This window comes from Trachypithecus francoisi, unplaced genomic scaffold, assembly GCF_009764315.1.
Source record: "Trachypithecus francoisi isolate TF-2019V2 unplaced genomic scaffold, Tfra_2.0 Lachesis_group0, whole genome shotgun sequence".
Taxonomy (NCBI): domain Eukaryota; kingdom Metazoa; phylum Chordata; class Mammalia; order Primates; family Cercopithecidae; genus Trachypithecus; species Trachypithecus francoisi.
In genome coordinates, this window is record NW_022681453.1 from 66082264 (window position 1) to 66095012 (window position 12749).

A 12749-nucleotide genomic window follows, 5' to 3' on the forward strand; every position below is an offset into this window, starting at 1 on the left:
TTGTATGCACAAGATTGATATATGATAAAACGTATGTCTAAATAAGAGCACTTTCAATATGTTTACGTTAAAATTTTAACTAATAAGAACATTTGATTGGCAGCAATTTTCTTTCTCAGTGGTTCATATTACAAATTGATGGTGCCATACATTCAGTGAAATCTGGGGTACTGGCTGTAAATACCAATGTTGATTTTAATTAAAACTGTCATTATAATGGGAGGATGGGGAGATGGGAAATGTCATGTGTGCTTTGGTGTTGGGAAGAATGGTGGTGGGTAAGTGGGAAAAGTCTTCACCTCCGTAACAGGAATTCAAAAGATGAAGCCTGAGATTGATGCATCCTTTTTAGAAATGGATTTTAAAAAACAGAGAAACAAGTGGAGGTGGTTGTCCTTGGGAAAAGGGGTGGGGTATGGGAGGAGTGGGTCGCCAGGGTTTTATTGAATACATTTTAATACTATTTAACTTTTTAAACTCTGTGCATCATTAATTTGATAAAAATAATTTTTGAAATGAATTAAAAATAAATAAATGGTTTCAAAAAAGCCATTCTGTGCTGTTCTCTCTATAAACACATGTACTCTTTTTGGGGCATGTGGTCTAACTTTTGGTTAGAGAAATCTGTTCACCATGAGAGGCTGCAGGATATAGCAGAAAGAGCTTCGTTCTGGTGTCAGTTGTCTGGATTCGCATCTTGTTTCTCGTTTACTAGCTGTGTGACCTTGGGCAAATTGCTCCGGCTCTCTGGACTTTAGTTTTCTTCCCTGTAAAACAAGCAAAAGTCTACGTGTTTTTCACTGTTATCTGTGAGGATCAAAGAGAAAAAGTGTGTCAAGTCCCTGGCACAGTGCCTGTCCCATTGTTGAGTCCAGCGTAACTTTAACTCCTTTTATGGTACAGCCCCCCTTCAATGGGATCAAGGCTGACCTCTGCTCAGAGACTTGAGGACCCTTTGCTCATGCAGTCCTCCCAAAGCCACCCACCGTCCGGGGCTTTTGGCTTGCACGACTGCAATGTTTGTGGCTCATTGCTCTTTTCTAGCCCCAGAAGCCCCGAGATTTCTTATTTATGTCCCTCTCTTCTCTCATATCAGGCTCAGCCTGGGAGTTGATGGGTCCTGAGTATGACAGTGCTCAGTTGTTTCTGTCCAGATGAACACTGTGGCTCTGTGGCCAGACTCAGGGTCCTTTGCTCTTCTCCAAGGTCTGGGAGACACAGAAGCCTGGGCTCCAAACTCGTCACTCAGCTCCTGAATCCAGGGTGTGCAGGAGTCAGCCTCCCTCTGCCTTACAAAGCAGCCATCACCAGTGCAGGTTGGCTGTGGGCTAGAAAGCATAGAGAGGCCTGCTACTCGCTCTCCCGGCCCCTGCCTCCCCTCCCACACTGCGGCCTCTGGAGCTCTGCAGGCAGTGACCTCATGGCTAGAAACAGCTTTGTTAGAAATTAAAAGTAGGTGGGCTCTTTTTTCCCTCCCCATTTGGATGACAGAGCTGCTTGCTCAGGGTTCCCTCTCCCAGGACAGGTAGGCAGTTCATGTTTATACATGTGACCCAGAAATATATAATGAACCACACCAGGGCTGTTGACATTGCCTGGACGTGGAGGGCGTCACACCTCCCTCCAGCTGCTGTTCAGAGAGAGCAGAATAGATGAAGGAGAAGAAGGGATCCTGGGTTGGGGACAGCCCTCTCCTAATGCCATGGACATGTGAGAACATGGCACTGTCCTGCAGGTCCGCTCATGGAAGCTGTGTCCCCAAACACATTACCCCACGGCAGAGCATGAGTGATGCTACCAGGGAAGCTAGAAGGAAAGTGCAGACAGTGGGGGTGGGAGGAAGGGCAGCAATTAGGAAAGGGAAAGTGCTAGCCCTTAAGACTATGGGAACACACATAGCCTTTGGAATCAGAAATGTGGGTTCCAGTCCCTGCTCTACACGAGGTTCTGTGTGACTTGCTTAGGTCACACAGAACCTTGGTTTTCCCCATCTGTTAAGAAAAAAGCCCAGAGTTGTCATTAGAAAATTAAATCTCCTACATTCAGGGTTTGCAAATCTTTTCTCCTTTCCTGCCTGCCACTCAGTTGAGGGCCATCTGGCACAGAATAGGCACATTTCCCACTCAGGGCCTGGGGTGGGATTGAAGGTCCTTCGGCCACTTCCAGCCCCCTGGCTGACTCCGAGGGCAGAGCTGCATAGGGATGATGAAAGATTCAGAAGCTGTTCCTCCAGGCCTCCTCCGACCAAAGCAGGCAGTGTGGGTGTTGGACTGAGGGTGCCCACCCGTGAAAGGCCTCTGGGTAAGGAGACTGGGCAGCCCTCCCAGACCTATGTGGGTATAGTGAGAGGAGCCCTCACCCTGCAGACCATCCCTCCTTCACAGCTTCCTGTCAACTCCCGACACCCGCTGCTGCCTGCTCTGGTGGTGAGTGGCAGTGAATGACACAGCCATGTGATGTCTGTGTGTTCCTGTGTTCCTCCCCCAGGCCACAGAGTGGGCCTCCAGTGAGGACACGCGCCGCTCCTGCCAAAGCAAAGGGAAGACTGAGGTACGTAGTCTCAGCGGTCCGGGGGTCCCACCTGGAGCTGGAAGGAGGCCTGTGGTTGTGGGGATGGAGCGGCACTGTGTGGATATGAGGTCCCCTGCTGGAGAGGCCTGGCCAGGATGAGCTGGGGCTCCTTGGGCAGGTGGGGATACCTGCCCACCTGTGGGCAGTTGGTCCTGAGCATCTGAGTGAGCAGTGAGGCGGAGAGATGACCTTGGTGGGAGGGGACGTCCACAGATGTGATTGGGACATCGGGACAGGTAGATCTGGGGTCAAGGGAAGTGTTTTAGAAGACTTGTTGGCATTCATGACGCAGTGGTGTGAGGGTGAGATACCCAGCATCACACCTGGAGAGCTATGCTGTCTGCTCCTTTCCTTCCTGCCTCAGGAGGAGTGTCAGAACTACGTGCGAGTCCTGATCGTCACAGGCCGGAAGGTGTTCATGTGTGGGACCAATGCCTTTTCCCCCGTGTGCACCAGCAGACAGGTGGGCAGCTCAGGGTGGAGCAGACTGAAGGGGGCACCATGCCGGGGGCTCTCCTGCCCAGGCACATAGCCTTGAAGGCGCGTTGCCGAATTTTGCAAACAAACAAACAGACACCCCAAACAGAAACATAAAAGGACACCCAGTTAGATTTGGAGTTCAGATAAACAATAAATGATATTTTAGCATAAATGTGCCCCATGAAGTGTTTGGGATATACTTATACTGAAAATTTATTCCCTGTTCATCTGAAATTCAAATTGAACTGGGCCTTCTGTATGTTATTGGTCAGCCTTACCTTGGAGGGTCCTGACTGGGTCTGGAGGCAGATGGAGCTACTGGGAGGACCCCTCCCTCCCTGAGGGCTGCTCCCTCAGAGGGACGGTGAGCTGGGCAGTGAGATGACGCTGGAGGAGGGGAGAGGCCCAGAGAGACCGGGGCCCAGGAGGAAACAAAACTCGGATGGAAAGAACAGGCAGCCCCAGGGCCTCAGGGAAAAGTGTCCCCTTCTCCCCATTGTTCCCAGGTGGGGAACGTCAGCAGGACAATTGAGAAGATCAATGGTGTGGCCCGCTGCCCCTACGACCCACGCCACAACTCCACAGCTGTCATCTCCTCCCAGGGGGAGCTCTATGCGGCCACGGTCATCGACTTCTCAGGTCGGGACCCTGCCATCTACCGCAGCCTGGGCAGTGGGCCACCACTTCGCACTGCCCAGTATAACTCCAAGTGGCTTAATGGTAAGGAGGCCCCAGTGCCAGGGGCGGGGACTCCCCTGGTTCTGATCCCACCAGCCCACCCTGAGCCCCCCATTCATCCTCCTTCCTGCCAACCTCTGCAAGCGCTCCCACTCGCCTTATCAAGGAAGAGGTCCAGAGTAGGGCAGAGTAGACCAGAGCATACTGGAGATGAGCCCCAGATGAAATCACAGATGATGTCCCGAGTCCCCAGAACAGAGAGAGGGTGGGCTATTAGGAGAGAGGGAGATAATTAGGAATTGTTTAAGAAAACAAATTATGGATAAGAAGAAATTATGGGGCCAGGTATAGTGGCTCATGCCTGTAATCCCAATACTTTGGGATGCTGAGGCAGGAACATCTCTTGAGGCCAGGAGTTGGAGACCAGCCTGGGCAACATAGCAAGACTCTGTCTCTAAAAATAAAAATAAAAAATAAATCAGCCAGGCATGGTGATGCATGCCTGTATTCCTACCTACTCAGGAGACTGAGGTGATAGGATGCCCTGAGCCTAGGAGTTTTGAGACTACAATGAGCTATGATCACATCCCTGAACTCCAGCCTGGGCGAAAGAGTGAGAGCCAGCCTCTTAAAAAAGAAAGAAAGAGAGAGAGGTTATGGAAAGGGCCATATGAGTTTCCTAACCCTTGGGGCTGAACCCCTGCTTCCTCACTAACTATTAGGTTGGCGCAAAAGTAATAGCGGTTTTTGCCATTAAAAGTAAGGGCGAAAATTGCAATTACTTTTGAACAAACCTAAATACTGTGTGTCCTTGAGCAAGTACTTAACCTCTCTGTGCCACAATGTTGTATCTATAATATGGGGATAATCATAGGATTTACCTCATCTGTTGATCGACTGGATTAATCCGCATAAAGTACTTAGGATAGTGTCTGGCACCCAGTGAGAGGTGTGCGGTAACACATGTTTAATATTATAGCTTCACTTGGTATTGAAAGTGGGAAGAGAGTTAGTTAGGGTCCCCAGGTCACCAAGCTTGCAGGCAGAGGGGTGTCAGGTGCCCATCTGGGAAAACTGAAGTGGTTGAGTCCTCTTGACTCTGCCCTCTTCTTCCCCGCTGGCCTGCCTGCCCCTTCTTCCTCTTCTGCCCACCCAGAGCCAAACTTCGTGGCAGCCTATGATATTGGGCTGTTTGCATACTTCTTCCTGCGGGAGAACGCAGTGGAGCATGACTGTGGACGCACCGTGTACTCTCGCGTGGCCCGCGTGTGCAAGAATGATGTGGGGGGCCGATTCCTGCTGGAGGACACATGGACCACATTCATGAAGGCCCGGCTCAACTGCTCCCGCCCGGGAGAGGTCCCCTTCTACTATAACGAGCTGCAGAGTGCCTTCCACTTGCCGGAGCAGGACCTCATCTACGGAGTTTTCACAACCAATGTGTGAGTCCTGTCCTCTGCCAGCCCCTTTCCTGTGATGTCAGGAGCTGGCCTGGCCTCATGGCCTGGTGGGCTTCATCTATAAAATGGGGACTTCCGTGACTCCTGCCGGGGGTCATCTGAGGATTTTGTGACTTACTGCTTCTGGAGCGGTAAGCACGTGTTCTGGGTTGCTGGGAAGCGCAAGCCTAAGCCAGAGATGAATAAAGCAAATGGATCTGGCTTAGGCTGCATGAAGGAGGAACATGCTGGTGATGAAGGTGGAAAAGCCTGCCTTGGATGAGTGGATGTAGCCATGTGGGGGAGGGGAGCAGGCAGCAATAGCCTCAGGGAGGCTCAACGGGGATTCCCTAAGGTCCCTTCCAACCTTAGGACTATGGGATTCTGCTCAATCTAACCAGCAGTCTTCTGTTAACCCTGCCATCACCTCCCATCTAGACTGTGCTGGAAAACCAGGCTGGGAATGACAGCCCCTTTTGTTTTCTAGGTGTGAGGAGGAGTAACCCTCACAGATCATGACACCTCCTTCTGTGTAAGAGGCTAACCCAATCAAGTGACTCTCCCATAGACCAAGCTTGTCCAGCCCATGGCCTTTGGGCTGCATGTGGCCCTGGACAGCTTTGAATGAGGCCCAACACAAATTTGTAAACTTTCTGAAAACATTACGAGACTTTTTTTTTTTTTGGCATTTTTTTTTTCTTTTCTTTTTCTTTTTTTTTTTCTGAGACGGAGTCTCACTCTGTCACCCAGGCTGGAGCGCAGTGGTTTGATCTCGGCTCACTGCAACCTCTGCCTCCTGGGTTCAAGCAATTCTCCTGCCTCTCAGCCTCCCGAGTAGTCAGGACTACAGGTGTGTGGCACCACGCCTGGCTAATTTTTTGTACTTTTAGTAGAGATGGGGTTTCACTGTGTTAGCCAGGATGGTCTCCATCTCCTGACCTTGTGATCCGCCCACCTTGGCCTCCCAAAGTGCTGGGATTACAGGCATGAGCCACCACACCCAGCCGGCAATTTTTTTTTTTTTTGGCTCATCAGCAATGGTTAGTGTTTAGTGTATTTTATGTGTGGTCCAAGACTATTCTTCTACCAGTGTGGTCCAGGAAAGCCAAAAGATTGGACACTCTGATATAGACAATGACGGATGGGCACCGAGACCAAGGAAGTCACTGGCTGCACAATGTTCTTTGTAGGAATACCAGAAACCTATGAGTCATGGAGTGGTGTTTGCTCACTTTGGGCCCCAGATAGCAGGCACTGGATGAGGGTCAGGCTAGCCATAGGAAGGACAGTGTGAGGGGGTCGACAGAGATGAGAGTCAGGAGTAGGTAGAGAGGCATCGAAACTGACGCCATCAGTGTGAATTCTAAATAGTGTATTTATTGCATGCCTTCTCCATGCAGGTGCTTGTCCTGGTAGGAGTGGGGCATCAGGGAGCAAAAGCAGACATGGTTCTGCCTTTAAAAGCTTCAACAGGGTGATGGATATTAACAACAAATTTTAATCATGATAAATGCTACAAAGGGCAAAGGCAGTGTGTGGAAAAGCCCCTAACAGTATAGAGGAGTGATGATCGGGGAAGGTTTCCTGTAGGAAGTGACATCTATAAGATGAATAGGAATAAGCTAAGGGAGAGGAGCATTCCAGCCTGAGGTAACATGTGCAGAGGTTTGAGGTGGGAAGAAATATTTCAGGAGCTGAGCAGTGATCAGTGTGGCAAGACATTTAAGGGTGAGGAGAAGAAAGAGTGAAGGGGTAGGGCAGGGAGGGTATGTCCCAAAGGACACTGCAGACTGCTTTAATCTTTATTCTAAGAGCAGCGAGAAATTATTGACAGGTTTGAAGCAGGCCAGCAACCAGCTCAGAGGTACATTTTGAAACGCTCACCACTCTGGCTGCCGTGTGGAGAATGGATTAGGAGACTAGACAGGCTGCGGGCAGACCACCAGGAAGACAGTGCAGCATTCAGGGGTCTAGAGGGGGAGCTGAAACCAGGCAGAGGTGGAGAGACATGGACACATTTGGGAGAAGAACTAAATGTGAAGAATAGAACTGGAGGCATTTGGTATGGTGGTTTCCTCTCTGTGAGCTGTTTATATAAGATTCATGGAAACATGCTTCTGTGACTGAAAGGGTCTCCTGGGTCATCTGAACTCAGGGTGTGGCAGGCTATGGCATAAATCAGTAGCTTGGTAACCAGCTTTTGTAAATAACTAAATCAAAATAGAATGGAATAAAATATCAGAGTCTTAACATATTTAGTAAGGGTAAGTTCATACACTTCTTTATGGATGTGTACATATTATACTGAGTTGTAGGGTAAAATATATCTCTTACCATGGGCCAGGGACTACAATGTTTGAAAGTCACTGTATTTCAGCCTCCTGCTGGATAAGGGAGGGAGGGAGGCAGTAGCACAGAAGGATTCACCAGTGCTTCTTGTCAGTGGGTCGTTCCCAGGGGGTTTCCAGAGTGTGAGGACCACATCACCTCCCTTTGAGATCCCCCCGGTGGTACACCAGACTCATCAGAGATGCTTACAGAGCATTGGGAATTGGACATGACAGCTGGCTGTGGGGTATATGACGAGGGTGCCAGGTCTTACAGGGAGGGCCTTGTCCCACCACTTCTTGCCTTTCAGAAACAGCATTGCGGCTTCTGCTGTCTGCGCCTTCAACCTCAGTGCTATCTCCCAGGCTTTCAATGGCCCATTTCGCTACCAGGAGAACCCCAGGGCTGCCTGGCTCCCCATCACCAACCCCATCCCCAATTTCCAGGTACAGAATCTCCTCCTGTTTCCCTGTCTTCACACACTGCCTTCCCCCCAGATTACCAGCCACAAGCTGATTCCCAACTGCTTAGCACAGACAGACATCAGATCTGTTCCTGCCAGTCCATGCCCATCTCTGGGATCCACAATGGCTCCCTGAGGGTATTAGCCTGTACTACTATGAGGGAGAAAGGGAGAGTGGGTGAGGGGCAGTGCGAGGAAGTATGCTCGGAGCCATCTCTAAATGTGAGTCCATACCTCCAGGGAGGCAGGGAAGTGGGACCTCAGCTCTCCACAGTGTAGAGGACCAGGAAAGCACTACACAAGCAGTCTGGCTGGAATTTGGGGATGTTAGCCAGAGCTTTCTCACAGTGTGTGCAATATGGCTACTAATTCCTGGAAGTGGTCAGTGCTAGAAGTGGTCAGGGAGTGGTTAGGGCCCAGCCGTGGGTAATGTTAGCATCCCCCATCCTGTAATAGAGAAGGGGAAAGAATGAGGGGCAGAGGAGGCTGCTGATGGTTGACTTTCATGTTCGCCCAGCTTCCCACCCAGGGCGTGGGATGGAGCAGGGAAAGACCTCAAGCTTTGCAGTCCTACCATCCTGATCCCGATCTAGCCTATCTCTTTGTGACCTTGGACAAAAAAGTCATCCAACCTCCTGCAGTCTCTTTTTCCTTATCTGGAACTAGGGATAATACTGTAAGATATAACACCTCACAGATAATGTCCGAAAGTTCATATGCCTGGAATGTAGGAGATGCTCAGTAAAAAGTGGTTGGCTTCCAGCTTTGGTTTAGAAATCATAAGGACTTTGAGCTGGCAAGGACACAGGAGAGGGACAGCAGGGCTTGGCCCAAGGTAGGAGGGGCCACCTGCAGCAACAGCATAAAAATCACCAGACGCTCGTCCACACTCAAATTATCCGTTTTTAGATAGTCCAGTCCTCTTTGCTCTCCTCCCTCCTCTTCCCCAAACCTGGCAGGATCCTCCTTCCCCTTCTCCCCAGCCTCCTGTTCTTAGTTCCCAAAGAAGAGGCATCCCACCCTGGAAAGGGTGCAGGACGCCCAGCAGGGATGCTGGGGGTGGGGGATGCTGGAGAATCAGCGTCCGCTGCTGCGGCCACCTGGGTTGCCAGTAGGAGGGAGCCGGCGGGGGATGGCTGCAGCCCCGGTGGCCGGGCGCGTGTGACCTGGCTCCCCGCGGCAGTGTGGCACCCTGCCTGAGACCGGTCCCAACGAGAACTTGACGGAGCGCAGCCTGCAGGACGCGCAACGCCTCTTCCTGATGAGCGAGGCCGTGCAGCCGGTGACACCCGAGCCCTGTGTCACCCAGGACAGCGTGCGCTTCTCACATCTCGTGGTGGACCTGGTGCAGGCTAAAGACACGCTCTACCATGTACTCTACATTGGCACCGGTGAGCCGGCCCGGCCCAACCTGGACTGCGGGTCGGGGGTGGGTTGAGGGTTGGGGCAGGGCTGCAAGCTTCCGGGGCCTTCAAGGCCACCTTGGTCTGGCTCTCCCTCCCCCCCAGAGTCGGGCACCATCCTGAAGGCGTTGTCCACGGCAAGCCGCAGCGTCCGCGGCTGCTACCTGGAGGAGCTGCACGTGCTGCCCCCTGGGCGCCGCGAGCCTCTGCGCAGCCTGCGCATCCTGCACAGCGCCCGCGCGCTCTTCGTGGGCCTGAGCGACGGCGTCCTGCGGGTCCCACTGGAGAGGTGCGCCGCCTACCGCAGCCAGGGGTAAGCCGGGACGGGGGCGACTCCCGAGGCCCCCACTGCGGAGGCGGGGCTTAAGAGGCGGGGCTTTGGACCCGGGAGACCTGGGGTCGGTCCCTGCAGTCTCCACTAGTGTGCCTTAGGACGAGTCACTCCACCTCTCTGAACCTTGGTTCTCTCCTCGTAAAACATCTTGCAGGGTTTTTGTGAGGGTTAACTGAGATAATCTCCTGCAGGTACGGACCTGGAGGAAGTGTGTGCTTAGGGAATTTTGGTGGGTGGCTGTTTTTATCTCTGTTGTCAAACACATAGCTAGGGTCAGTCAACCATCTCTAGCCCACTTGATTCATTCTCAGTCCCTTCAGTACAGAGAGGTCTTTATGTTTGAAGCCACAGGACTTACTGCCCGGATATGGGGGCAGATGGAGATGGTGCTATGAGTCAGCCCCACGTTTTTGCTCCTCTTCCTTCCTTCCTTAGAAGAGGTAAAAAAAAAGGGCTGCTGTAGGTGTGGCAGGGGTGAGGCACCACGTGGAGGAGTTGCCCTGGCTTCGCACTGCTTCTGAACTTGGTTCTTCATACCATCGCTTCAAGTGGATTCACAGATTTGACAACTGTGGCATCAGTGTTTAAGGGGGAAATCAAAGCCTATTCCAAAGCCAAATGGAAATGTAGCCCAGACTCCTACCACCCGAGGCTCTCCCAGGCTGCATCGCCTCATTTTCATGATACTCAGAAGCTGGCATCGCCACAGCCATGCAAGCTTCTGTGGCCTTTGCAACTGAGAGTCCTGGCTATGCCATCTGTCCTCAAGATTCGGAAGACAAATGGTATCCATGATACAGGGCTGTTCTTCAGCTCCAGTGGAGTGTGCTAGGAGCTGGGCAGAGGCCGGTGGGGCCAGGAGGAGCTGTGGGTTTTGGTGATGCAGCCAAGGAGTGGGGGGTCTCAGGGCAGACACTCCAACTCCCTTCAGCCCCAACACAGGGCTCCATCAACAAGACACCACACACTTACTAAGCCCTACCATATTCTGGGCACTTTGTAAGACTGTTGGTGTGAGAGAAGGCAAGAGAAATAGTCCCCAAACACTGGCTTCCCTCAGATCTCCAGATATCTGGATGGGAAGAGAACCTCGGCCTGTTATCAGACATGTGGGGAGACATGGTCGGGTATGGCGGGAAGGACTCCAGTGGTGGAACCGACACACCTGGGGCTCCATCTCAGCTCCATCATCTACTAACTATATGATCTTGAACAACTGAATCTTTTTGAGCTTCAGCTCTCTCATCAGGAAAACGGGGAGACATTTGACCGAACAAATGATGTTTAACGCAGGCAGAGTTGTAAGGATTGGGACTGGTATTCATGAAGTGCCCAGTCCAGTGAATCACAGGTGGTAGCTGGTATCTTTATTACTTTTTCATCTCCCCAAATGCATTTAGGAGCTCTCCAGCCTCCTAGGCCCTCTGGAGTCTTGCTGAATATAGACAGGACAACTTGGCAATGAATCACAGGTTTTCACATATGGCTTGTTCTCCGAGAGGTTGTAAATCCTTAAAGGCAAACCCAGTGGCCCAGTATTTTTTATACTCCACTAGCGAGTCCCACCCAGCCCAAGGTACAACGTGGCCTTCCATACATGACTGATCCTTCAGTTGACTGATTGTTTGGCTTGAGAGGAGTTTGGTGCAGGAGAAACATGGGAATGGCACTGGAAACTAGATTGAGGCCAACTGAGAAGGCCAAGGGAGGATTTTGACTTGAATCCTGTGGCTGTGAGCACTGGAGTGGTCCTAGAGCAGTGGAGTGCAGTCACAGGCTGTGTGAAAAGATCAACCAGACAGTGGTGAACAGCATTGTCATGTAGCAAGTGGATGCCACGTGGGCTAGTATGACTCTAAGCCAGATCTGAAGGAACGGGGCCTGTAGTGGATGGGAGGAAGGAAAGGCGCTGGGATGTTCAGCTCCAGTGGGGTGTGCTAGGGAGGCCTGTGCTCACATTCTGCAGAGAGGGGCTGGGGAGGTTGCATAGTGTGCCTGTTGCACTCCTGCCCTGGAGCAAGGCAGAAAGAGATCAGTTTGGAGTTTGGTGCTTTCATCCTGTTTGGTTTCCTGACTTTGGGATAGAAGCCCTTGATGTGTATAGTGAAAACCCTGCTAAAAAACTATAGGTGAATCCAAAAAGTATGAAATGCAAGGTCACATTATCAGAAGATTAGTAAAATGGCTACAGCAAGTACACACAGTCACCAAGCTGTGCACTCCAGGAGTCTGGGAGCCAATTGCCACAATATATTAGAATTTGTACTGTTGTGGGATGTGTTGTCACAAGATTTTACTGTGTCCTAGGATAGACATTTCATGCTTTTTCCCTCATGCCTTCCAAAACTGGCAGGAAGATGAGGGTGGGTAAGCAGAGGCCTCTTCAGGCTCTCTCCTCTGCCCAGGATCCAGGGGCTTATCTCCAACTGCCTCTTTTCACTCAGGAGAATCTCAGCCCCATGGGGCACCACGAAGACCTGGCCTGGCCAGAGAGAGACCAGTGTTCCCATGAGGAGGACGCTGGGGAATAAACTGCTGACTGGCTCTGCAAAGCGGGTGTTTTATGCATGAACCACCCCTTTCCTCCTTCCAGTATGCCTTTCACCCTGCCTTTGAGAGGGATCCTCTACCCCCAACTTACTCACAGATCTCCCCTGGCTGCCCCATGCGCGCAGGGAAGGCCCACTCTCAGCTATTTTTTGCTCACAAGCTCCAGAGATACCTTTTCCACCCTGGACAGCTCCCACTGTGAGACTATTGCACTACAGTGCAGGAATTCGCCTGCCTGCAACTTCCACCATCCATCTGTCCCGCGAGCCCACGGAATGAACCCGTTCCTTTTTGTAATGGCTGCTTGAGACACTGCAGTAAAAAAAGGAAAAAAAAGAGAAAGACATGGTGATATATTATTGGTCTGATGGCTCCTTTATGAAAAGAACTATAAACTGCCACCCATTTCTACAGAGACACACTCTAAGTCTCTTATCCTTGGAGCTTTCATTTTTCCTAAGAGCGTTCCCTGCTCTGTAAGCTTTGAAGTGGCCTTTGGCCAA

At 51.3% G+C, this 12749-nt stretch overlaps 1 protein-coding gene across 4 annotated transcripts in view; it reads left to right on the forward strand.

Annotated features, from left to right (window-relative positions):
• Nucleotides 1-12749, forward strand: part of SEMA5B (semaphorin 5B) — a 121339-nt gene that overhangs the window by 99285 nt on the left and 9305 nt on the right. For all 4 annotated transcript variants that reach the window (XM_033211011.1, XM_033211012.1, XM_033211014.1 and 1 more), the window contains 7 exons: nucleotides 2488-2550; nucleotides 2936-3034; nucleotides 3558-3771; nucleotides 4886-5171; nucleotides 7807-7942; nucleotides 9143-9350; nucleotides 9468-9675. In XM_033211011.1, coding sequence (XP_033066902.1) covers nucleotides 2488-2550; nucleotides 2936-3034; nucleotides 3558-3771; nucleotides 4886-5171; nucleotides 7807-7942; nucleotides 9143-9350; nucleotides 9468-9675 — 1214 coding nt within the window. The remainder of the gene's footprint in view (nucleotides 1-2487; nucleotides 2551-2935; nucleotides 3035-3557; nucleotides 3772-4885; nucleotides 5172-7806; nucleotides 7943-9142; nucleotides 9351-9467; nucleotides 9676-12749) is intronic.